The sequence below is a fragment of the Petaurus breviceps genome, unplaced genomic scaffold (genome assembly GCF_028583685.1).
Source record: "Petaurus breviceps papuanus isolate PSGF00001 unplaced genomic scaffold, PetGlider_PUasm1.0 138, whole genome shotgun sequence".
NCBI classification, from domain to species: domain Eukaryota; kingdom Metazoa; phylum Chordata; class Mammalia; order Diprotodontia; family Petauridae; genus Petaurus; species Petaurus breviceps.
Genome location: NW_027185694.1, coordinates 20,506,348 through 20,529,618, shown reverse-complemented (window position 1 = coordinate 20,529,618; position 23,271 = coordinate 20,506,348). Strand labels below are relative to the sequence as shown.

The 23,271-nt window shown below is 48.6% G+C and overlaps 4 protein-coding genes across 7 annotated transcripts; 2 read left to right on the top strand and 2 right to left on the bottom strand.

The window, feature by feature from the left end:
• The first annotated feature begins 202 nt into the window (after positions 1-202).
• Positions 203-2,619, top strand: TNFRSF12A (TNF receptor superfamily member 12A). The gene is made up of 5 exons (XM_069107240.1): positions 203-356; positions 1,159-1,263; positions 1,490-1,624; positions 1,713-1,770; positions 2,066-2,619. Exons 1-4 carry the CDS (start codon positions 284-286, stop codon positions 1,766-1,768), a joined length of 369 nt encoding a protein of 122 aa, XP_068963341.1. The 5' UTR covers positions 203-283; the 3' UTR covers positions 1,769-1,770; positions 2,066-2,619.
• A 325-nt stretch (positions 2,620-2,944) lies between these two features.
• On the bottom strand, positions 2,945-6,363 carry HCFC1R1 (host cell factor C1 regulator 1). Its single transcript, XM_069107234.1, has 6 exons — positions 6,227-6,363; positions 5,758-5,866; positions 4,655-4,711; positions 4,164-4,301; positions 3,511-3,579; positions 2,945-3,429 (listed from the first exon to the last, which is right to left on the bottom strand). Exons 1-6 carry the CDS (start codon positions 6,273-6,275, stop codon positions 3,300-3,302), a joined length of 552 nt encoding a protein of 183 aa, XP_068963335.1. The 5' UTR covers positions 6,276-6,363; the 3' UTR covers positions 2,945-3,299.
• On the top strand, positions 5,882-9,644 carry THOC6 (THO complex subunit 6). 4 transcript variants are annotated; one of them, XM_069107205.1, is made up of 13 exons: positions 5,882-6,120; positions 6,799-6,914; positions 7,108-7,172; positions 7,320-7,423; positions 7,542-7,579; positions 7,632-7,707; positions 7,860-7,931; positions 8,212-8,314; positions 8,467-8,516; positions 8,865-8,927; positions 9,049-9,159; positions 9,261-9,395; positions 9,489-9,644. In XM_069107205.1, the coding sequence occupies exons 2-13, from the start codon at positions 6,799-6,801 to the stop codon at positions 9,570-9,572; spliced, it is 1,017 nt and encodes a 338-aa protein (XP_068963306.1). In that variant the 5' UTR covers positions 5,882-6,120; the 3' UTR covers positions 9,573-9,644. The 4 variants fall into 4 exon arrangements, with proteins under 4 accessions (XP_068963306.1, XP_068963308.1, XP_068963302.1 ...); XM_069107207.1 differs by having other exon boundaries at positions 6,117-6,250; XM_069107201.1 differs by lacking the exon at positions 5,882-6,120 and adding an exon at positions 6,429-6,571 and having other exon boundaries at positions 7,659-7,707.
• Positions 9,645-9,703: 59 nt separating this feature from the next.
• On the bottom strand, positions 9,704-19,749 carry BICDL2 (BICD family like cargo adaptor 2). Its single transcript, XM_069107190.1, has 10 exons — positions 19,596-19,749; positions 17,573-17,883; positions 15,157-15,372; positions 14,780-14,896; positions 14,538-14,684; positions 11,779-11,961; positions 10,976-11,122; positions 10,670-10,800; positions 10,314-10,434; positions 9,704-10,221 (listed from the first exon to the last, which is right to left on the bottom strand). Exons 2-10 carry the CDS (start codon positions 17,867-17,869, stop codon positions 10,063-10,065), a joined length of 1,518 nt encoding a protein of 505 aa, XP_068963291.1. The 5' UTR covers positions 17,870-17,883; positions 19,596-19,749; the 3' UTR covers positions 9,704-10,062.
• Between the last annotated feature and the right edge of the window lie 3,522 nt (positions 19,750-23,271).

Here is a 23,271-nt window from a genome sequence, read left to right as displayed (position 1 = left end):
GGGAGTCGAAGCTTTGGGGGAAGGGGCACCAAGTAACTAGAAAGACTGAGCGCGGGTGTAAGTCTGAGGAGAAGGGACCCCGGAGTGCCACTGGGCACCCAAGATGTCAGGGTTCAGTTCTGGGGTCGAGAGCTGGAGCACGGTAGACTGGCAACTGGGGGACTGGTCTCCACCACTGGAGGCGGGGTCCGGACTGGGACCGCCCCGGATAGGGTGGGCGGCGGGCGTGCCTCCCTGAATCCCCGTCCCGGCTCAGAACGGGACCGGCCTGGGGAGGTACACCATGGCTCTCGAACCGCTAGTGGTACTACTGGCGCTGACGGTGCTGAGATTGACTTGGGGGGAGCCAGCCTCAGGTAATGGGGTTGCCAGGCCAGGGACACTGACACCTGTCCGGGAAGTGTCCAGGGGTGGAAGAGTACCCAGGCAGTCCGCTGTGGGTGAAGGGGGCAAGTCAGGGTGGAAGAGGATGACTTTGGGGCACGCCTCCCCCAGAGCACTTCCGAAGCTGGGGTGCTGGAGGCGAAAGGAGACCCCTGGACTCTGCCCTACTTGGCTGAGCGTGGGATGGAGGGGGGCACTCCACGTGGGCATCTCAGACCCGGACCGGTGAACACCCCGCCTCACAATGACTTCACGCCCCAGTAATGTGAGGGGGAGGGGTGGGAGGGGGGGTTGTCGGCCCAGCTCCCGGGACTGAGTCACAGGCTGCTGGAAGGAGGGTGGGGGAAAGAAGAGTTGGACATCTTTGACACCGCCGCCACCCTCCCCCCCCCCCCCCCCATCTCCTTCCCCTGTCCTGTGCTCTCCACTTCTCCCCAAACTATGGTGTCTCGGCCGAAGCTGTCCCGCCGAACTTTAAGGACCTAAGCATCCTGCTTTCTCAGCCGTTCCAAATCTAGCTCTTTCAGAACCCGAGAGTCCTGCCCCTTAGGCCTGCGGTCACCTGTCTGGAATGTCGGGGGGGGGGTGCTTGGGGGCTCTGATGTCTGGCTGGTCTGACTCACCAGAAACTGGAGCTCTAGCCCTGACCTCAACCCCCGGAATAGCCCTGACCTCTCTCTCCTTACCGTCCCCCCTCCCCCCCCCAAACCATCCTGGGGAAGAGAGCGTAGGAGGTTCCTTCCCTCAACTTTCTCCCCTTCTTTTTCTTCCCAGCACCCTCCCCCTGTCCCCAGGGCAGTTCTTGGAGCCCAGACCTGGACAAGTGCATGGACTGTTCCTCCTGTCCAGCCCGACCCTACAGTGACTTTTGCCCTGGCTGTGAGTGAAAATCGGCTGGAGGGAGACCAGAGATTATTTGAGGGAGGAGGGGAGAAGGACAAGGTTTGAGAAAAGGGTAGTAACGTTTAGGGTGTGTAGATCAGATTTTGGGGGAAAGTAGGCTGGGGATCGAGGGCAGCTATTTTTTGGTGGGGGGAAGGTAGGTATTTTGGAAGCTAGTGGCAGAATTGTGATTTTCAGTGATTTTCTTCTTCCTTTGTCCCAGGCATCACAGCACCTCCACCCCCTTTTCCTCTGCTGTGGCCAGTCTTGGGGGGTACACTAGGGCTGATGCTCATTTTAGGGCTCCTTTCTGGCCTTCTGGTCTGGAGACAGTGTCGGCGGAAAGAGAAGTTCACCAGTAAGTATACAACCTCCCTTATCCCCTTTAGCTTTATATATGTTGTTACTTGGAAGGGTCCTAATATTTCCATCTACTTGGTTTATAGCCCCCATTGAAGAGACAGGAGGAGAAGGATGTCCAGGCACAGCTTTGATCCAGTAATGGTAAGCTCCTTTATCTCTACCAGCTTAGGCATTGACCTAAAGTCCTGCACACTTTTAACTCTAGACCAGACATGGTACCCTAGACTAATACTGACACACAAAGCCCATTTCCTTTCCTGGGCCTTAGATGGGGAAAAAGGGTAAATGGGAATAGGCTCTTTCTCTACCCTGATTTGTGCCTTTACCCTCATTCATTCACTTGGGGTTAGGGGTGGGAGGGAAAGGATAAGGTATGTTGGCATAGAAATGTTCCTGCCCTCAAAGAGCTTATACAATCTTACTCTCTTTCGCACAGATTTGGCCTGTTCCCAACTTTGTTTAATATTCAGGGGATCTGACCTTGGCGTTCCTGTTCTCCATGAGATTCCCCACTCACACATACATTCTTCTATGACTCTACATTTCTCTTCATATACCCAGGAGAGAAGTAGGGACTCAAAACCTGGGGTCTTATCCTAGGATTGCTCACTGGTTGAAGAATGCAACATTTGCACAATTGGGGGGTGGGGGGATGTTTCCCCTCCCCCAACAATCACACTGCCACCTTCCTCCCCGGCAGCACTAGGGGCTCTGAGCCAAGAAAATACCCCTTAAATATCGGAGGACAGATATAACACTCAGGACCTTGATTTCCAGTCCTCTCAAATGTTCTGGGACAAGGCAGCTGTATCTTGTTGGGCAGAGGGGTACAGTGCTCTATCCCCCTAGAGTAGGGGCTGGTCCTCTAGGGGAGCTGGCCCTGGGTTCTTCCCCCCTTTGGCCAGCCCACAAGGTAGGGGCGATATTTATTTGGGGGAGCAGGGAGGGAGGGAATAGAACATGTATAAATAAAAGTTATTTTGATTTCAAGTTTGATTCTTAACTTCATTTGAGTGGAGAGATAAGACTCCCATCTACCCCTCGGTACATGGGTCTGAACTCAAGTCTCCCTCTAACAGAGCTGGGCATCTCCATACCCCTTTCTGGCCTGGTTCCCAACTGTTTCTCTTGCTGGAGCAGGGAAGAGTTTGTATGAGTCAGCCGGGGGTGGGGGCGGGGCCCTGACTCACACATTCTCAATGTCTGGGCGGGTCTAGCCCTGACTCGCTTTCCAGGGAAGACTGAAAGGAACCCTGGCATCTGTCCCCTCCGGGCCCCAACTCCCCCGACAACTCTCCCCCCTCCAATAAAGCTATTTGCTTTTTATTGCCCACCAATCTTTATTTTGCTTTCACAAAGACTCCCCATTATGGGAGCCACCCCATCCCCTAAGATGTTCCTTACCCTCTGTTTCTCACAGTAGACAGTCTGTGGTTCTATTTCTTCCACCAGCTCTTGAATTTGTGTGTGTATGTAACAGACCTCTCTCAAACCTGAGGGTGCTCTTCTCTATTTCTGTGTACAATATATGGGTGTCTAGACCCTCTTTGGTCTTTTGAGTCTATAGTTTCCAGAGAAGGCCAGATTCTGCCCACTTCCAACTCATGGAGTTGAGGCTGGGGGTACTGAGAGGCTTGAGTTCCTGAGGGGCAGGGGCAGTTGCTTGAGGTTCAGAGATCCATTGCCTCCCCACTATGGGGGTTTTGGTATACCTGGGAGCCCCCCAGTCTCAGCAGCCGAAGGGTTTCTGGAATTTGATTTCCTGGATATTGCCAGAGGAGTAGCTCTGAGTGGGGATTCCTAGAAGCAAAAATTTTGGTCAGGGGGACTCAATCTTGTTATAAGTCTTGGTACTTTCCCTTCCCCTTCTCCAACACTTACAGGGCCAGCAGGAGGCTGGGGCAGAGGACCCCAAAATCCTCAGTTGAGTGAAGAGAGTCTTCCAAAGGCCTGGAGGGAGGGGAAAGAGATGAAGACAAGAACTTGTTCAAAGTTAGCTAAATGTAACACTGACACAGAAGAGATGTAATTGGTCCTAGGGGATAACAGGAGCTAAGGCAGCTCTTAATTTGAGGTAGAATCCCAGAAATTTCAGAGATGAAATTAGAGCCCAAACCCAGGGAAGACTTAATAATTTGAACACTGAGCACCTACATGAACTGAGGGGATACAAAAATGAATGATCTCATTCTAGCAGGGGAAATAATAGACACAACTAATCAGGGGAGAATTTGATAAGTGAATAAACTAGAAGGAGGCAGAAGCAGATCATTTCTGGCTTGGGAGATCAGGGTTCACAGAAGAGATGGTATTTGTACTGGACGTAGAATGATGGGTAGAGCTTGAACAGATAGGGAGACAGGTGGGGAGAACAGAATTTTGGCTTGAGCAGAATGAGGAGTAACATGAAATAAGACTGGAAAGGTAATAAGGCACTATCTAGAGAGCTTTGAATGCTCAAGTAAGGAGCATGAACTTTTTATTTGGTGGTAATGGAAGGTCAATGAACGTTTTGAGCTGCATAATGTCATTACCTGATCACAGGTGGGGCTGGAGTGCCCATGGAGAAAGCTACTGATGGGCCACAGTAGGGGTGATCATTTTCCAGGCTGAGGTGAGAAAAATGGGAAACCATGTTCTCCTGAGACAGGAAATGCTTCTGAAGAGAGTCCCTGGAAAAAGAGGCCAGGAAATGGACCAGGAGAGAAGGCTTTTGGGATGGATCACAGATTAAGAGCTAGAAGGCCATGCAGATGTCATCTAGTTAATTTTGCAAAGGAGGAAATGAGTCCTACAGAGGTTAAATAACTAGGTTCTTTAATCCCAAATCAAGCACCTTTCATGGTACTATGCTGTCTCTTAGGCCTGGGGGGAGGGCGGGGGGAGTAAGGAGAGCTGGGGGGGGGAAGAACCTAGGGAGAAGAATTCTGGGGCCTAGGAGAGAGGGTATTGGTTCCTAAGGATGGGCATTCTAGTAAATGGGAGGTAGGGGTAGGGGGAACCACTTTCCTTCCCCTAAACTCACTGGTCATCCTCCAGCAATTGACTGGTGCTCTGGGGCTGAATTCCTTGGGGAAGAGAGCTGTGGAAGAGACAAAGTTAAAGCCTAAACCCTTTTTCCTCCTTCCCTAGAACCAACATGTTGGGGTTCTAGGCCCAAGACCTTTGCCCTTTGAATAGACACCTAAGCTTCTCTCCAATCCAGGCCACAACCCCTTCCTCTCTTCCCTTCACTAGTTCTCTTCCCTAGACCTGTACCAGGGTATCCAGATACCCTGGCCCTTGCCCTCCAACCTTTTGCCCTATAACTCAGGCATACTAGTCATGCAAGCATACCCTGTGTTCTGTTTCACTGGGATGATGACCCATCCTCAGCTCTGTACCATCTAACCCTGGGAGCTAAGCCCCGGCAGTCTCAGTTCTGTATCCTATATATGTATGTACTCATGTGTCCATAAAATCCAGGTCTCCTACTCCCTAGTACAATACCATATAACTCAATACCATATAACGCTCTAGTTCTGCGTTTTCCAATATAGAAATGTCAAACCTGAGTGCAGCCTGAACCAGGTTAAAATGTATTTGGGAAATACTTAACAAAATAAAAATACAATAAAACATAGATAGCATTACATTTTAAAACTGGTAAGTGGCCCCCTATTTGAGCTTGACACAGTTGAGCCAGACCTCCAAGGCACCAATCCTCAGCTTTGTGGATTAATTATATGACACTTGAATCCTGATGCCCAGCCTCTACTTCTGTGCCCTGTGATACACAGTTCCAGCAATAGCAGCCAGGCTCTCAGTCCTCATCTGGGCGCCCCACAGCCAGGATTACATCATCTCCTGTGCCCTGCAAGATGGTCATGCTGACCCCGAATTCCCAGCTCTATGATGCTGGTCAGCATCAGCTCTATGGCCAGGAAGTCGAGCATTCTCGCGCACTCCAGGGCCCATCCTGGTCTCCAATATCCCGCTGAGTTGTGCACACTCCAGGCAGCCCTGGTCCCCTGTTCTGTGCTCTGGAACCCTGCTTTCTAGGCCTCTGGCCCCCACCTCTGCACCCCCTCACCCAGGCATCCGGGGTATTCGGGGTCCCGCCTGCCCCCTGCCCCCAGGGTCACACACCAGGCATCCAGGGTCCTGTCTGGCCCCTGTGCTTTCCTGGGATCTTTCTGGGCCCCAGCTGGACGGCCCAGATCCATTGGAGTCTGAAGGATCAGGGAGTTCCGGGAACCTGCGGGTAAGAGAGGCTCAGATCCCGCTGCCCCGAAACGGGGGGCATAGGGAGCCTCGAGACTGCCAGGGCTCGGCCACCAGCGAGCGTGTCTGCACCTCCGTGGGGCGGGGACACACTGCAGAGAAAGGACGGCCCCGCAAGATACCGGTGGTTAGGAGGTCGCTACTACGCAAGCGCGTAGTGCCGCTGAACCAAGGCGCGCGCGGAGCGGAGGCTTCGCGCAGGCGCGGGGAGCGGCGTGCGTCAGGACGGTGGGTCCGAGCCCGGAGGGCGAGAGGGGCCAGTCGTGCGCGCGCACACCGAGGAGTTGGGTTTGGGGCGCTGCGGAGCTTGCTTGCGGGCCTTGGGAGCACTCACCACAGCAGGCCGGGTGCTCGTGAGGTCTCACGGAAGCTGGGGGCTCCATCCACGCCCGTCGTGGGGGGGGGGAGGAGGAGGTGTGAGGGCGGAGCTGTGCCGCGCGCCTTTGGCTCTTACGTCACTCGTCGGCGTCGGAAGGCCCTTCTGGGAGCTGTAGTCCCATCTCGAGGGGTGGGGCGCCATTCTCCCCACACGTCATCCCGTGGGCGGGGTCTCGCCGGCATGGTGGGGTGTGGGCCGGCTTCCAGGCAGAGGAAACAGGCCAAACAAAAATGGCAGCCAGAGGGAAGGAGATTAGATGTCAGGAAAAACTTCCTGACTCGGAGGGATATGAGTTGTGATGTAAATAAAAAATCTGCCTTCCTCGGAACGTCGCTTCCTGCATCCCACACTGCTCTCATGGGGGGAGGGGGGAGAGGCGGGGCGGGCGGGGGGCAGTCCGCCCAGACAAGACTGGGCAGCGGTTGGCCTGGCTCCAGGCCTAGGATCGAGGAAGGGCCCTGCCCTGCGGGTGCTGGTTCTGGGATATCGGGGTTCTGTGTGTGACGCCAATGTCCGCTCCTCCGCAGATGGAAGTCCAGCGGGCCTTGGAGCGGTTGCACATGACCATTTTCTCCCAGAGCGTTTCCCCCTGTGGCAAGTTCCTAGCAGCAGGGAACAACTACGGGCAGATTGCCATCTTCAGGTATGGGAAGGCAGGCAGCCAAGGCTCCTTTCTCTGAAGTCCCTTCCCAGAATTAAGTGGGGTTGGCCCATCGTGATCGCTCACCCAACCCTGACTTAACCGACCATCCCCCAGGGGCTTACTTTCCATTCCAGAACCTTGTTACCCTTCCCCCACTTCTCAGCGCCACTAAATAATTTCTCTCCCCCTTCAGTTTATCAGCTGCTTTGAGCTCAGAGGCCAAAGAGGAAAGTAAGAAGCCAGTGGTGACCTTTGTAGGTGGGTGAGGTCATCAGACAATTTGGATTGGGGAGTAGGAGTTAGGGTGATGTAGGGAAGTTGGGGGAGGGGTACAGTGCAGGACTCAGAGTTAGGGGGACCCTCTACTTGGTAGGCATTCATCTGAGTCCACAATTTTTCCTTTAGCCCATGATGGCCCTGTGTACAGCCTGGTCTCGACAGACCGACATCTGCTTAGTGCAGGGGATGGTGAAGTGAAAGCCTGGCTTTGGGGGGACATCATAAAGAAGGTAAGGGTGGGGATTATATCTAGTGAAAGGAGCACCTCTTGGGAAGGCTGAGGAGCAAGTTGCTTCAGTGTCAGAAAGGGAGTCTCTGGATCTTTTTTATGCTCTCTTTCTTCCAAAGGGCTGTAAGGAAGTATGGAGCCGTCATCCCCCATACAGGTGAGCAAGCTTGTTGGGTTGGGACCCTGCTAGTACTCTTTCCTCCTCTCAGGCTGACCCCATTTGCCCTTCTAAACAGGAGCAGCTTGGAAGTTCCTGAAATCAATTCCTTGCTGCTTAACCCTAAGGTATGATTCTCTTTCAGCTAGCTTTCAACCTAGCCCACTCTGGGCTCTTTTCTGATGCCTCTGTCCTATCCAAACCCTACTCCTGACTTCATTTCAATCCCTTCAGTCTCTCTGTACTCTCTGACTTCTTCTTTACTTTCATTCTCCTACAGGAGAATTCCCTCCTCTTGGCAGGAGGTGACTGCCAGCTTCATACTATGGATCTGGAGACAGGGACATTCACAGTAAGTTGGGGCTAGGGTTCCTGGTCAGGTATGGAGAAGGGCCAAAGTTGTAGACATGGCAAATGGGTGGATAATCTCTGTATATCTGCCTGGGCAAACTCCTAGGAAACGAAGCCCATGCTGTTATAATACTGCTGGGTCTTGTCTTTTTACCACTTCTCCCTTCTCCACTGTCTCCCATGTTTGTCAGACATTTTAGCACATACACCCTTGCCCTCCGAGGTGGAAGGAGACAGCTTTCAGGGGTCCTAGCTGACTAGTCTTTGCTATTTTTCACCAGCGTGCACTTCGAGGTCACACTGATTACATTCATTGTCTAGCTCTTCGGGAAAGGAGTCCTGAAGTGCTGTCTGGGAGTGAGGATGGCACTGTTCGTCTTTGGGGTAAGGGAACAGTTGTCTGGGGGGTTATGACTATAGACCGAAAAATTTGTCAGGGAGGGATATGGAGCAGGAGAGGGCTGAGGTCAGTAGAAACAAGAAATAAAGAAAAGTAGTAAGCCATATCCTCAGGTTCTCACTGTGTCTTTTCTCAGATCTTCGTACAGGTGAGGAGGTTCAAACCATTGAAGTTTACAGGCATGAGGTAAAACTTTCACTGTTCTTTCTTTTATACACACACACATGTGGGTTAGCTAGATTAGCTAGGTGATAAAGTAGATAGAATGCTGGAGTCAGGAAGATCTGAGTTCAAATTTGGCCTCAGACACTTATTAGCTATATAACCCTGAGCAAGTTACTTCATCTTTGTTTCCCTCAGTGTCCTCAATTATGAAATGGAGATAATAATAGCATCTACCTCCCACAGTGGTTGCAACGATCAAATGAGATAATATTTGCAAATCTCTTAGCGCAGTGACTGGCACATAGTAAGCACTTAATAAATGGTTATTCCCTCCTCTCTCGCCTCCCTTTCCCTTTTCTTCTTTCTCAGGAGTGTGCTCGACCCCAGAATGGAAAGTGGATTGGATGTTTAGCAACTGACTCAGATTGGATGGTGAGCAGCTCGGGGCTCTGGGAAAAAGAGTTTGTGCTTTAAATTAAATTCTCTCCAGGGTGGGAGGTAAGCAAGTGATTTATAATTATAGATAGATGATGATGAGTACCATTCTCTCCAGGTATGTGGAGGTGGCCCTGCTCTTACTCTTTGGCACCTTCGATCTGCCACACCCACAACAGTGTTTCCACTTCGGGCCCCACAGAAGCATGTAACCTTCTACCAAGACCTGGTGAGCTTTCATCCTTTGTTCTTTCCCAGCTGGCACTTGGTCCCCTTGTCTTCAGGCTTTTGTCTGCTAAGTTTAGGCTTCCCATCATTTCTTCTCCCCAGATCCTCTCAGCAGGGCAAGGACCCTGTGTGAACCAGTGGCAGCTGAGTGGGGAGCTGAAGGCCCAGGTACCTGGCTCTTCTCCCAGCCTGCTTAGTCTCAGCCTCAACCAGCAGCCTGCTGCACCAGAGTGCAAGGTAAGATCCCATAGGTCTTGAAGGAAGAGGATCTGGGAAGCCAGGGGAAACTTCAGGTTTCTGGTCCTCATTATTTGCCTTCCTCTCTCCTAGGTCCTGACAGCCGCAGGAAATAGTTGTAGGGTTGATGTCTTCACTAACCTTGGATACCGAGCTTTCTCCTTATCTTTCTCCTGACCCTCCACTCCAATCTTCCCCTCCCCACTTGTTAGGATCTACTTTGTTAATAAAAAAAAAAAAAGGAAGCCATTTAGTCCAGTTTGGTGAACTTTCCATCCACCCAGTCTCTCAGAAACTAAAGCCCAAGATTTGATTGATAATACCCATATATTACTCTTAGACCTTGTTACATAAATACCCCAATGTATTCCCCCAACCCCTGGCTAAGGGAAGTTTATTGTGTTTTAGAAAAGATAAGCCTTTGAATATGCAAAATAGACACTTCTTAGAGCTCTTTTGGAGGGAAGGAGGTTTAACCTCCCAAGCCGGGCCTTGATTTGGAAGCCTTCTCTGCCCCCATTTCTGCTGTGCTCCAGGATTTGGAGTCTAACTACCTTTTGCCAACCCATATCCCCGTATCATTGGTCCCCTTTAGCCCTAGCACCCTCAACCCTTTCCAAAAAAGTCACCTCCAGGCCACCAGTCCCATATGCAGTCCAAGCACCCCTTAGGTCCTTTTGAAAAGGTTGGTGAAGAAGCTACCAGCCCCTGTCCCTTTTCCCAAGGAGAATTTTGTGGCATCATGGTGGGGGACTGCTGGCTGGGAATTAAGCTCCTTTAGTCTCTGAGAATGAAGCTGTTGTCCAATCACTACCTGCATATCATCCTGGATGAAGAAGAACAATAAAGGGGTCAGGTAGGGTAGTACTATCAACTTTACCACCACCCCTCCCCCCAGTAGGGCTTTGCCCCTTTTACCTGCCAGGCCTCCAGTTCCTGAGACAATGCCACCTTCTGGTGGATAGTTCGAAGCAGTTCCCGTGAAAGAGAGTCCCGTTCCAGGGAGACCCGGGTCAGTTCCAGGGAGAGGGCCAAAGATCTAGGTGGGAAATAGATGGTGAATCACACAGAGCTCTCCCTATTTGGTTCTGGATAAACACAAGAGACAGGAAAAGGTGGGGCAGCTATGGGAACAAAGTGAAGGTTTGGGGAGCAAAATTCTACAGCCAGTTTATTGACATCTAGGACTAGAACCTAGGGTTTCTGACTGAGTTTGAGGACTTTCTAACATACCAAGCTGTCGAGTGTAGCGAGAAAAGGACAGATGGGCTTACTTGTTCACAGCTTCATCGCGGTCAGAAAATGCCTTATTCAGTGCTGACTCGGGGTCTTTGTCTTCCCTCAGTTCTTTTTGTCTCTGCAGTTCTTCTCGGAGGGACTGCAACTCTTCCACCCTTAAAGATAACTAGGGGAGAGGGCAGGAGAGACACTTAGTGTTCCAGAACCCATAGATGATTGATTCTGTGCTGAGATCTAAGTGGTTTTCTTTCTGATCTCTAGAGATTGTTTGGTTCTCTTAGCTCCTTATGTTCCCCGCCCCCCGCCCCCCGACTCTGAGCCCTAAACCTAATTCAGCTCACCTCATTTTGTAGCTGTTCCATTTCCACCTCTTTCTCTTCCAGCATTTCTCTGGGACTCATGGAGGCTTTCTTCCTAGGGGGCTCTAAACCCTCTTCTGGAGGAGACTGGGGTTCTGCTGAATTGTGGAGATTAGGGTTGTGGATCTCCTAAGAACCAAGGAAAAAGAATGGTGCTGGGCCTAGTTGATTTTTCATTAGTCTACCAGAACCTCCAGTAAGGAAGAGAAGATTAATTTTCTTTATCAGGGTGAGGCCCTATGACCGAAAATTGTGATGGAACTACCTCTTGTAGCATGCCCGTTTGCAAAGAGGCAACTGATTCTAGAGGAGAAATGTAAGTATGACATGAATAGGAGCAGCTAGGTGGGCACCTAGGGCAGCTAAGTGGCTTAGTGGATAGAGTGCCAGACCTGGAGTTAGGCAGACTCACCTTCCTGAGTTGAAATCTGACCTCAGACACTAACTGTGACCCTGGGCAAGTCACTTACCCCTCATTGCCTCGGTTTCTTCATCTGTAAAATGAGCTGGAGAAAGAAATGGCAAACTACTCCTCTATCTTTGCCAAGAAAACCCCAAATGGGGTCATGAAGAGTCAGACAAATGAAATGACTGAACAACAATAAATGTAGCCTGCAATTTCGGAAGGCTAGGCATAGATAAAGTGAGTACCCAGTGTACTTAGGTGAGTAAGTAAGATCCTACCCAAAACCAGTTTAAGGGTACTAGTTTCTGTTAAGTATTAACTGTTCCTACATTGTGGTCTGAGGAATTGTTAGAAGTTGTAAGTCCTGATCGGAACTTACCTGGGGTGCCACTGGAAGTTGGGGGTCTCCCTCATCTAGGCTGTGGGCAATCTCAGATTGCAGGGAGGCCCCAGAGACCTCCGAATCTTGGAGCCGGGATTCTTCCTCAAGCTCAGAGACCTGGTGTTGGAGACGTCTGAGTGACACAAGTGCTTCCCTGGCTTCTGAGCGGGCCCGTTCTAGCTGATGATGGAGCAGAGGTACAATTCAGCCCTTCAGCAACAAAGTCTTACTTGTCTTAGCATCTTTCCCCAAAATCTAGCATAACGTCCTACCCAATCCTTTTACACTTGCCTAATTGATTCATGAGATCACCCATTCTACTAGCTTTTCCAAATCTTTTCAAAGTACTTCCTCACTGCCTTCCTCCCCTCTGCCCCATGCCACCCCGAGCAAGAACCTTGGACCTTGTGGTTCCTACCTCAGACACTAGCAGTGTGACCTTGGGCAAACCATTTAACCTCTGTTTGCCTCAGTTTCCTCATCTGTAATCTCTTCTTGTCTATGGGTAGATTTCCCTGCTGCCTACAAAAACAAGACCATTTCTCCCTCATCCTCAAAAAACCCTCATTTGATCTGTCCATCCCCACTAGCTATTGTCTAATGTTTCTCTTCTGTTTTATAGCAAAACTCTTTTAAAAGGCTGTCTACAATCAATGCCTCCACGTCCTTTTCTTCACTCCCTTAACTGCAGTCTAACTTTCAGTCTCATTCAACTGACAGTGCTCTCTCTAAAGTTATAAGTGATCACAGTTACTATATCCAGTGGCCCTTTTTTCAATCCACATCCTTCTTGACTTCTGCAACCTTTGACACTCTTGACCACCATCTTTTCTTTAATATTGTTTGCTCTCTAGGTGACACTATTCTCTCCTGGTTCTCCTACCTATTTGTTCCATCTCTGTCTCCTTTGCTGCATCTTCATACAGTTGCCTACTAACTATGGGTATTCCCCAAGGCTTTGTCCTAGGTATTCTTTTCTTCTTCCTCTATACTATTTTTCTTGGTGATCTTGGCTTCCATGAATTATTATCTCTACTCAGATCTAGTTATCCATCCATCCCTGACTTCTCTCCTGAGCTTCAGTCTTGCATCTCCAACTCTCTTATTGGATATCAAACTGGATATCTCATAGTTTACTAGACTCAACATGTCTAAAATTGAAATAATCTTCCCCCCCCCCCCAACTCTTCCCACTTCTAAACATCTTTTTACTGCTGAGGGCACCATCATCATCCCAGTCAGACAAGCTTATGATATAGGTGTCATCTTTTATTTGTCCCCCTTTCTCACACCCCATATTTAATCTGTGGCCAAGTCAAAATATCTCTTATATACCCATTTCTGCTGCCTGGATGATTGCAACAGCCTGCTGGTTGGTATTCCTCCCTCAAGTCTTTTTCCCACTCCAGTCCATTCTCTATTTTGGTATCAGAGTAATCTTTCTAAAGCTTAGGTCTGACCATGCAGGTCATGATTCACCTTGTCACTAATAAATTTCAGTGCTCCTTATCACCTGCAGTATCAAATATAAATTCTCTAGCTTTTAAAACCCTCTATAACCTGGCCTTTTCCTACATTTCCAGTATTCTTTTTTTTTTGTCTTTTGGAGGGCAATTGGGGTTAAGTAACTTGCCCAAGGTTACACGGCTAGTTTTTTTGTGTGGGTGTTAAGTGTCTGAGGCCGGAACAGGAACTCAGGTCCTCCTGACTCCGGAGCGCTTTACTCACTGAGCCACCGAGGCGACCTTTTAAGATTGATTGATTGATTGATTCATTCATTCATCCATACATCCATCCATCCATTCATTCATTTATTTATTTTTTCATTTCCAGTATTCTTATACCTCATTACACTTCATGTACTCTCTGATCTGGTAACACTGGCTTCCTTGCTGTTCTTCACAAGACATTCCATGCATTTTCACTGGGTGTTCTCTATGCCTGGAATTCTTTGTGCCTCCCAGCTTTCCTGACTTCCTTCAAGTCTCAGCTGAATCCTCTCATTCTACAAGAAGCCTTTCCCAACACCTCTTAACACCAGTACCTTCCCTTGGTTATCTCTAATTAATCCTGTATATTTCTTGTTTGTAGTTGTTGTTTGCATATTGTTTCCCCACTAGACTGTTAGCTCCTTGAGGGCAAACACTGTTTTTGCCTTCCTTTTCAACCCCAGCACTTAGCATAATGCCTGGCACTTAGCAGGCCTTAATGAATCCTTGCTGACCACACATAATAGATTTGAATGATTAAATAAATACATTCAGCCTCTTCCCATCTTTTCCTTCCGTTTGGGCCCAGAAGTGATATTGGCCCACCAGGTGGCACCAAAAGCACTATGGGCAGATCCCCAAAGAAAGTGAATGGCTGCAGAATCCTGGGCTCATAGACGCTGATGTTCTGGCCCATTGGGATTCTCCTATCCCAGATCCTATTTTCACCAAGACCCTCTTCCTTTGGAGGAGGGCAGGGGTAAAGGAAGGAGCACTGGATGTGAAGTTAGGTTTCCTGCCCTGGTTCTTAGGCTGAGTGTCCCTTGGGAAATCTCTGGGCCTCAGTTTCCTTATAGGTAATATCCCTCAGTGACCCTATACCTTATCTTCTTCTTGGCAATGGTAAACAACATCAGGGGCTGGCAGTGCACACAATAGGGATGGCATTCCACTCACCCCCTCCATCACTGCAGACTTTGTTCTTGTCCCAGGCCCTTAATGTCCCTGCTCCCCCAACCCCTTCTCATGCCAGCTCTGACCCATCACCTCTAGGCTGTGTTCCCTTTTCTCCCTTCTGAGCAGCAACAGCTCTTCATGCAGGGCTTGTACTCGGCGCTGACCCTGATCCACCTCCTCCTGCAGGCTCTTGATCTGCCCTTCCAGGTCCTGCCTCCGGCTTTGGAGCATCTGGTTCTGGGGAGGAGCCAAAGAGCTGGTATGGAGATGGAGGGGCTTTAGGACTCCCTCTCCCCCAGCTCCAAGGTCAGGTCTGACTCTCTCTCTCTTACCTCTCCCTGAATACTTTCTAGTCTGGTCCTCATTTCAGTCCCCACCATCAGCTGGGCCTGGTATTCTCCTCGAAGGGTACTCAGTTCTTTTTGCAGTTCTTGTTCTGTCTGGGAGGCCTAATAAAGATGTGGTTAGGATTGGGGGAGAAGGCCGGGAGAGGAAGGAGATGAATTCATTCAGCTCTTCATGCATTCTTCCCAGGACCCTGCTATCCAGCTTCTGTTCTCCTTCAGGACCCAAGCACATAGGCCTCCAGTCTCCTCTCTAGTGACCCAGGACTCTGGCACTCCACAACCCTGAGAATTACAGTTCTGGTTCCCGTTCCCCTCCCAGGATCCAAATGCCCAGCCTGCTAGCCCCATCCCCTTAGATTAACCTGTGCGAGCTGCTCACTGAGCCTCAGGTTCTGCTCACTGAGTTCTGTAAGTGCTTGAACTCGCTGGCGCCCACTGTTCTGCTGCTCTGAACGCCGCTCTCCAAGTTCAGCTCTAAGTGCAGCCACATCAACCTCCAGCTCCCCGGCCCGAGCCTCCCACTCAGCTCCACGGGCAGCCAGCCCCTGTCGAAGCTCGTGGTTCTGCTGCTGTAGCCGCTGAGATACCAAAGCAGAGAGAGAAGAGTTGAAAATGGGGAGATAGAGATAGAGAGACAGATGGCTCAGTCAGGACTCAGGATCCTGGGACTTTGTAGGGGGCTGAGAAGGAGGAAAGGAGTCAGGAAGCTTCAGAACACTCCAATAGCGTTCACCTGCTGCTTCTGCTTGGGCTTCTTGCTTTTGGTTCGAAGCCTCCTCCTGCGCCGCCTCAGTCCTCCTGAGTTTATACCCCTGCCCATTGCACTCTAGACCCTGTCCTCCTTTCTTCTCTCCCTTGGTCTTTGGTTCCCCTCTCCCAGCTTCTTTGGCTCCCTGTAATTACTCCTTTGCCCCCGCCCCACCCCATACCCTACGCCTCAGTCTCTCCAAACCTGTCTGACTGGTGGGGGGACGCTCTCTGCCCCACCCAGACTCCTGTGGGCTGACCTGGGAAAGGAAGAAGGGAACCCACATACCCCTGTGCTGTGCTGTTTGAAGGAGGGAAGGTGGAACCTGGGGCTGCTTGGTCTGCTCTCATCTGCCTGTGAACTCCCAGGGTACTAATAGTCTGATCTTCTTCAAGGGCGTGAGTCATAAATCATCAAAAGTGAACAGGACCTTGAAGACCAAGTCCAACTCCCCATTTTTACAGAGGGAGAAACTGAGGCTTAGAGAGGAAATGACTCACCCACAGTAACAGCAAGTTAGTAGTTAGGTGGAGCCAGCACCAGATCTCTTGCCCTCCCAGACTTGATCAGTTCTCATCAACACCAGGCTAGTAAATCTTGTTTCTTTTTTTTTAAATCTATGTTTGATTTTTCCCCTCGATTACATGTTAAAATGATTTTTTAAACATTTTTTTTAAGTTTTGAGTTCCAAATTCTTTCTATCTCTCCCCTCCCCGAGATGACAAACAGTCTTGTTTCTTGAAACCTAGCCTGTTTCTTGAAAAATATTGACCTCCTATCCATCCCTTCCCCTTCTCCTTAGAGGCCAATACAGGGCTAGGCTCAAAATCTGGTCTAACTAAATAAATTCTGTCAGGGCAGAGCTCAGGTATGAGCTGCAAAGGGGGTGAGAAATGATCCCTTCCTATGGGATTTATATTGTCCCAAATTTTAGAATTAGAAGAAAGAGTGTACTGGTAAATATTTAACAACTGGTTCTGGGTGGGTGGGGGGAACTAATATGTATGTATGACACACTTTTCAGCTTATTCTGCATTATTAATATTTTCTCCATTACTTAAATCTAGACAATCAACAAAATAAACTACCCCTGATTTGTAGCTTTTGTCAATATCCAAGGCATACATGCTCACAATGAAAATTTAATAATCAGGACCTCTGAGTCCCTAAGAGCAGGTTATAGCACACCCATGGTTAGAAAGGACCTTAAGGACTATATGGTCCTGTCGTGCATCCCTCATTTTATAGATGTGGACATTGAGGCCCACAGAAGGAAAACAGCTTCCTCAAGTTCATACAGCCAGTTAGGGGCAGAGCTGGTTCTTAGAATCTGGGTCTTCTAACTCCCAATTCAATGTTCTACTGCACCACTGTATTTTTGGAGGGGTTAAGGGACAGGGTCAGTCATTGAATAAGCATTTATGAAGTGACTCCTATGGGCCATCCTAAGTGCTAGAGGTACAAAGAAAGGTAAAACACAATCCCTGCCCTCAAGGAACTTACAATCTAAACGGAGAAACAACATACAGTTACAGGCAAACAAGCTATACACAGGAGAAACTGGAAATGCTCAACAGAGGAAAGGTACAGCAGAAGGAATTAAGAGGGATTGGGAAAAGTGTCCTGTAGAAGGTAAGATTCTAACTGGGACTTGAAGGAAGCTGGGAAAGCCAGGAGGCAGAAATGAAGAGACAGAGTATTCCAGACAGCCAGTCAAGAGGTAGAGAGGGATGTGTGTGTCTGTGGAGGAGTGAGAGGCTTACTGGTCTGATCACACATGTTGGGGAGTTTAGAATTATAGAATACTGAGCTTTATAGCAGGATGAGAACTTAGTCCAACTCAGGCCAATTCCTTTCTTCATTTTATAGATGGGTGACTGGATCTTCAATGAAGGACAGTGACTTTACCAGGCTCATATGTGGCAGGGCCAGGCCTAAGGTCTGAGTCATCTGCTTTCTAACTAAGGATCCTTATGTACCCATATGGGCTCTTTGGGAGGCAGGGGGAATTGGGCATCAATCATACTTACTTCTTCCCGTTCAGCATGTTGAGCCTTGAGAACTTCCAGGCTTCGGCTCAACTCCTCATTCCGTTCTAAAAGCATCTTGCCCAGCTCAGCTGCTAGTAGTAAGTCCTTCTCCTTCCGCTGAAGCAGCACAGCCAGGTCCTCAGGCTCATCTTCTGGCTTTTCATCCCCAGGCCCCAGCCCCCCCAAGAAGGAATCTCGCCTCTCCAGCACAAAGGGGAAGAAGCCATCATCCCCACTTGGGGAGGTGCTTCCTGAGAGCAGCCCTGAAGGGAACTGGGGACTACTGGGGGAGTTCATGCTTCCCCAAGCATCTACAGGGAGGAAGGGAAAGGCCAGCTAGAGAAAGAGGCTAATGGGAGCCCTCCAGCCTCTATCTAACTACCTCAGAACCTAGGTATCCTAATCCCCAGATTACTCTCCTATTTAAGATGTGGGCATCCTGATCCCCATTTCTTCCACCCCTAGTAATGGCTAGCTCAATACTAGAACCAGTGTTCTAACTCCCAATTTTTTCAACTCTTCCCTCTCCTTAGTCCCAGATATCCTGGTCTCTAACTGTCTTCCCATTCAGGCATTCTGGCTCCTCAGCTCCTGACCCACCTGCTTCCTGAGTCCTAGCATACCTTCCCTCATTCTCTGGACCATCAAATTATTACAGGGCCAAACCCCAGAACCACTCTCAACAGAGTGGAAACTTTCTCTCCCAGACCTTCCTTCCTTCCTTCTTCTCTTCCTTCTTTCTTTCCTAACCGAGTCAAATAATCCTCATGCTATAAAAGGTTAATGATATGTATGTTTGCCTAGTTCCCGTTACAATTACCCAAAGGGTAACTGAGGCATGGAGGGAACCAAATAATATCTATCATTGTCAAAGCTTCCTAGAGCCCAAGCATTGGGTCTTTCAGTCCCAGTTTTTAGGACCCAGACTTACAGCCCCTTCTTCCTTCTTTGGACTTAAGTGCCTTCATTGCTTCAGCCCTGCCTTGTGTGAGGCCCTGTACATCCCCCCAGCCCTCTCTTACCTCTTAGGACCTATATATCCTGATCCCTCCAGTTCGGTTTTATCCCAAGACTCAAGTGCTCTGCCCTGCCCCACAAACCCTTTCCCTTCCAGGAACAAGCATTCTGCTCCCTAGCCCTCTCCTAAGATTCAAGTACCCTAGCCACCTTAGGCTGCTTTCCTATTCCTGCATTCAGTTGTCTTTGCCTCTTGTTTTCCTTCCCTCTTCTACCTCCCAAGATCTAGGCATCTGGACTCCTAGCCCTGTTTCCTCCCCTTATTCAGCTCCCAAGCTGGCTAACTGGTTGTGTTGGGCTATGGCTCTTGGTTTCTGTTTACTTCCTGGGCCCCGCCCCTGGGGACCATATCTTGAACCTGTTCCTGGCTTCCAGTTCCCAGATCCTGCCTCCCCCACCCTTCACCTTCTTCCCTTATTCTTTATGCCCTTGCCCCCTGTTTCTCTTTGGTAAAGAGTAGAGGAGTTAGGGAGGGCTAGCACTATCTATGCCCCCCTTCCCTCCCTCCCAGGATATCTCTTGACCTCTCTTCTTCCCTAATCTTGAACCTGTCAGCCCAGTTTCTTCTGCCTTTCCTACCTCACAGGTCTTAGAACTATAAACCCTGCTTCCAAAGTGTTCACCCTGCCCCAGAGCTTCCCCAACCCAGGTATTATAGTCTCAGTCCCTGCCCCTGCTACCACTGCCCAGGTTCTCATGAAGCATCCCTTCCAGCAGGCTCCCCTACCCTCCCAGAACATGGGTGTCTAAGCCCTCAGGATCAATATTTTCCCCTGAATTCAAGGCTCCATTCTCCTTGCCCTTGTTCTTCAACTTTCCCAGATCTTGAAACCTTGGCTGTCAGTCTTAGGCTACCTCCCTAGAACCAGGATACCTGGCCTTTTCAGCCTCTTTCTCCCAGAGCTAATTCTCTACCATAAACACAGGTGTCTGGGTCCCTAGCCTTAGCTTCCCTCTACAGACATGACCCATGCAGTCAGTTCCACAGTCCCATCCATAGCCCCACCTGTATCGATGGGGGGATGTTAGGCCCCCTATTGGACCCGGCTTCCCATTCTCAGATCTCTCTGTCTCTCTCCAGAGCTCGGTCACCTTCTCTTCCGGGGGGTGGGGCCAGGTAAGCTGGAGCACAGGTGAGAGGGGTGGTGGCCTTGGGAGGAGTTGTGTGGCCCTCTTGTGGTTCAGTCCAATGCAGACATCTCTAGACTCAGAGTTAGTCCAATAGACTCCAATGGAGCTGGATAAAGCCATGGTCTCAGTCTGTGGGAGGCTTTGGCAGACAATTCACATTTAATCATTAATGTCCCTAAGTGCTCAGCCCCTACGACAGCCAGAAGACTCATCCCTGCCCTTAGGGGAGAAGGTGCTTATCATCTTTAAAATAAATTCCAATGGGGGCCAATGATTAAACTCCAAATATCTATAAAAATGATTTCAAAAGTCTATCTAGGGGCAGCTAGGTGGCACAATGAATAGAGCACTGGCCCTGGAGTCAGGAGGACCTGAGTTCAAATATGACCTAAGACATTTGACACTTACTAGCTGTGTGACCTTGGGCAAGTCACGAAACCCCAATTGCCTTGCCTTCCCCCCTCCAAAACAAACAAACAAACAAAATAAGTCCATCTAGTTTGGGTAGTTTATGCAGATAATTCCCAAATTTAAATCTCTAACCCTCCTCTTTCCCTAGATGCAGACCTATATGTTTACTGGATATCAATACCTGGAATTCACATTAGCACCTCAAACTTAATATCTCCCAAACTGGACTGATCATCTTAACCCCTGCCCCTAAACTTGTCCTTCCCCCTGATTCTTCTATTTCTATCCAATGATATCACCATCCTCCTAGTCATTCAAGTTTGAAACCTCAGGATCATCTCTTATTCTTTGTCCTTTACTTTTCTCCTACCCTCTCCCCCCCCCCAAATACTTCAAATCCAACCAATATAGTTATGGTTGAAAGAGCACAGATTCTGGAGTCAGGGGGCCTGAGTTCAAATCCCACCTCAGTGATTTAGGGCAAGTCACAATTAACAGGGCCTCAATTTCCTTGTTTATAAAACAAGGTGGTTGTACTGAGTATCTCTGGAGGTCCCTTCCAGTTCATCTATGATCCTGCCACAATAATGCTTATTCCATATACTTAGGTCAACTCCTTATCACTAGTCTACTGGACTACAGTGATAGCCTCCTAACTGGTCTCTCTGCCTCTAGTCTTTGCCCTCTCTTTTTAGTTTAGTGTGCCAGTCATCTTCCTTATGCATAGATCTAAGCAGGCCACTCCCCTGGTCAAATACTTCAAGATAGTTCCCCATTGCCTACCAAATGAATTTCAAACTCTTCTATCCTGGCATTCAGTGTTATTCAGAGTCTGGCTCCAGTCTCCCTTTCTAGTCTCATTTTGGGCTACCTCTTGGAGCCCAGATCTGCAAAAGTAGATGGTTCTTTTTTTCCAACCTAAGGACCATCATTCATTTCCTTCCACTCTAAACCTAACCCCACTGCCACTCCCTTCCTGGAAGTCTTTTTGTTTCTTTTTCTTGGCCAGTACAAATTCTGTAGTCATTCCTGGCCTAGTTCAAGTCCTAATCTCCTCTAGAAAGACCTTTCTGACACTCATACTGATCTCTTTCTCTTCTGAACCCCTGTGGCCCTTAATGACTCTCTTTTTCTCTCTCTCCCTCTCTCTTCATCCCTCCCTCCTTTCTCTCTGTCTCCCCTCTTTTTCTTTCCTTTTTTTCTCTCTCCCTTTCTTTCCTCTCAATTTTTCTCTCTTTGTCTCTGTCTCTATCTTGCCTTCTCTAGCCTCTGTTTTGATATCTTAGAATCTCTTCACCATCAAGAGAAGACATTTTAAAATCAAACAACTTAAACGTGAGGTATGTTTTGTGCCTAGAAAATCAGCCAGACAAGCAAAATTGGCCAAACCCCATATTGTCTGAGTTGTGAGGGGGAAAGGTATCTCACAGCTACATAATTCCCTTTGTCTGGGAGGCAGCATTTTTTTGTTGGGGAAGAGGAGACTGGTTCTGATCTTAACACAGCCACTGAGTCAGAATGTAACCAGCCTTGGGCAGATCACTTCTTTTCTGAATCTGCTTCCTACTCTGTCAAACAGTGAGTTGGATTAGATTATATCTAAGGCATCTTTCAGTTCTGATATTATAAAGGCCCCTTCCAGGTCTAATATTCTAGGATTAATTATCCCTAATTAACTCATGGAAATAGGACAGGGATTATTATAGAATAGTTAATTGAGAACTTTTAGAGGGTCACAGGCACATTGTGAAAGAGCTAGACTCAAACCTAGGTCCCCCATTCCCCTTCCAAAACTCTGCACAATGTATTGAATTGTCTTAGTAAATATACTTTGAAAGATTAACAGGAAGAGGTACTCTAGAGCTTTGAAAGATGGCAAATAAGGTCAGTTTGTGAGTCCCTGACCCCTGATCTGTGTATGTAATTATTTTCAGTGGAAAAAAAGCTCAACCCCAATGTCTGCACTGATTACAATGAATGGAAAGCTTCAAAAACAATTTTTTTTTAGGATCTGAGTATTAATTTATTAAGGATCTGAGGTCTAATGAGTAAAGTGCACACAGCAAGTGTAGACTGTCCTCAGAATTTTGTCAGTAAAAGAAGAGAGAATGGGAAGCATGGTAGCTGAAGGGAGAAGGGCAGTCCCATCCTCCCTGCACTTCCCTCTTTTACTCTTTTCAACTTTTTCCCTGACCAACCCCATCCCCATTAGTGGTCATGCTTTGGCCCTTCCCCCCACCTCCTTCCCAGAAACACTCAGCTTGTCAATATTGATCTGGAATAACCAACTGACAAGAGAGCTGGAGACCCACATAGGGAATGTGATGCCTGATTTCCTGGAGTAAATTGGGAGTTGGTGACCCAATCCAACACTGGCTACTTTGAGAGAGAGGGATACTCACTAAGGACAAAATCTCTCTTCTTCTCTTTCTCTCTTCCCCTTTCTTCCTCTCCCCTCCTCTCCCCTTTCTTTTTCCCTTTCTCCTCTGTTCTTATAAAGCAGAACTAAGCCCAGGGATGGGAATTCCCACTGAGAGTGGACAAGAAAGCTGAGGAAGGGAAACTGAGAAGACTCAAGAAATCTGGGCCAATCAGGGGTAGGGAGAGGGACCCAGAGCAGAGAAGAGATTGAAGATAGAGACATCCCCTGAAAGAAAAACAGAGCCACACCCAGAGTCCTAACTGAGGTAACTAGCTGGAAGAAAAACCCTTACTTAGGCTGCTTCTCGATTAACAAGACTAGACTTCCTTGTATTTGGGGGATGCTTAGCAGCCTAGTGTCTGGTTAGCTAGCAACTCTGGTCTAGCAATCAGAAAATATATTTACAATACAGGCTAGGCAGCTATTGGACTTGTGTGATCAGCTGTGGGTAACTCACTTTCCCTTTCTGGGTCTTAGTTTCCATCTCTGTAAAAATGAGGATAAGTTTTGTCCTGCCTCATAGGACAGTTATGAGACAAAAGCTCCAAGACTCTTATGGTTTACATGTGGTAGGTTCTAATAGTGAATGAGACAGTCCTGCAAATAGGTAGATTCAATTCGGCTCAGTTTGAAGACCAGAGTTATTAGTCCTGTCTCTACCCCTAGTTCTGTATCTGTTTTCTTCTGTAAAATGGGGAGATGAGTCATAGATCAGATA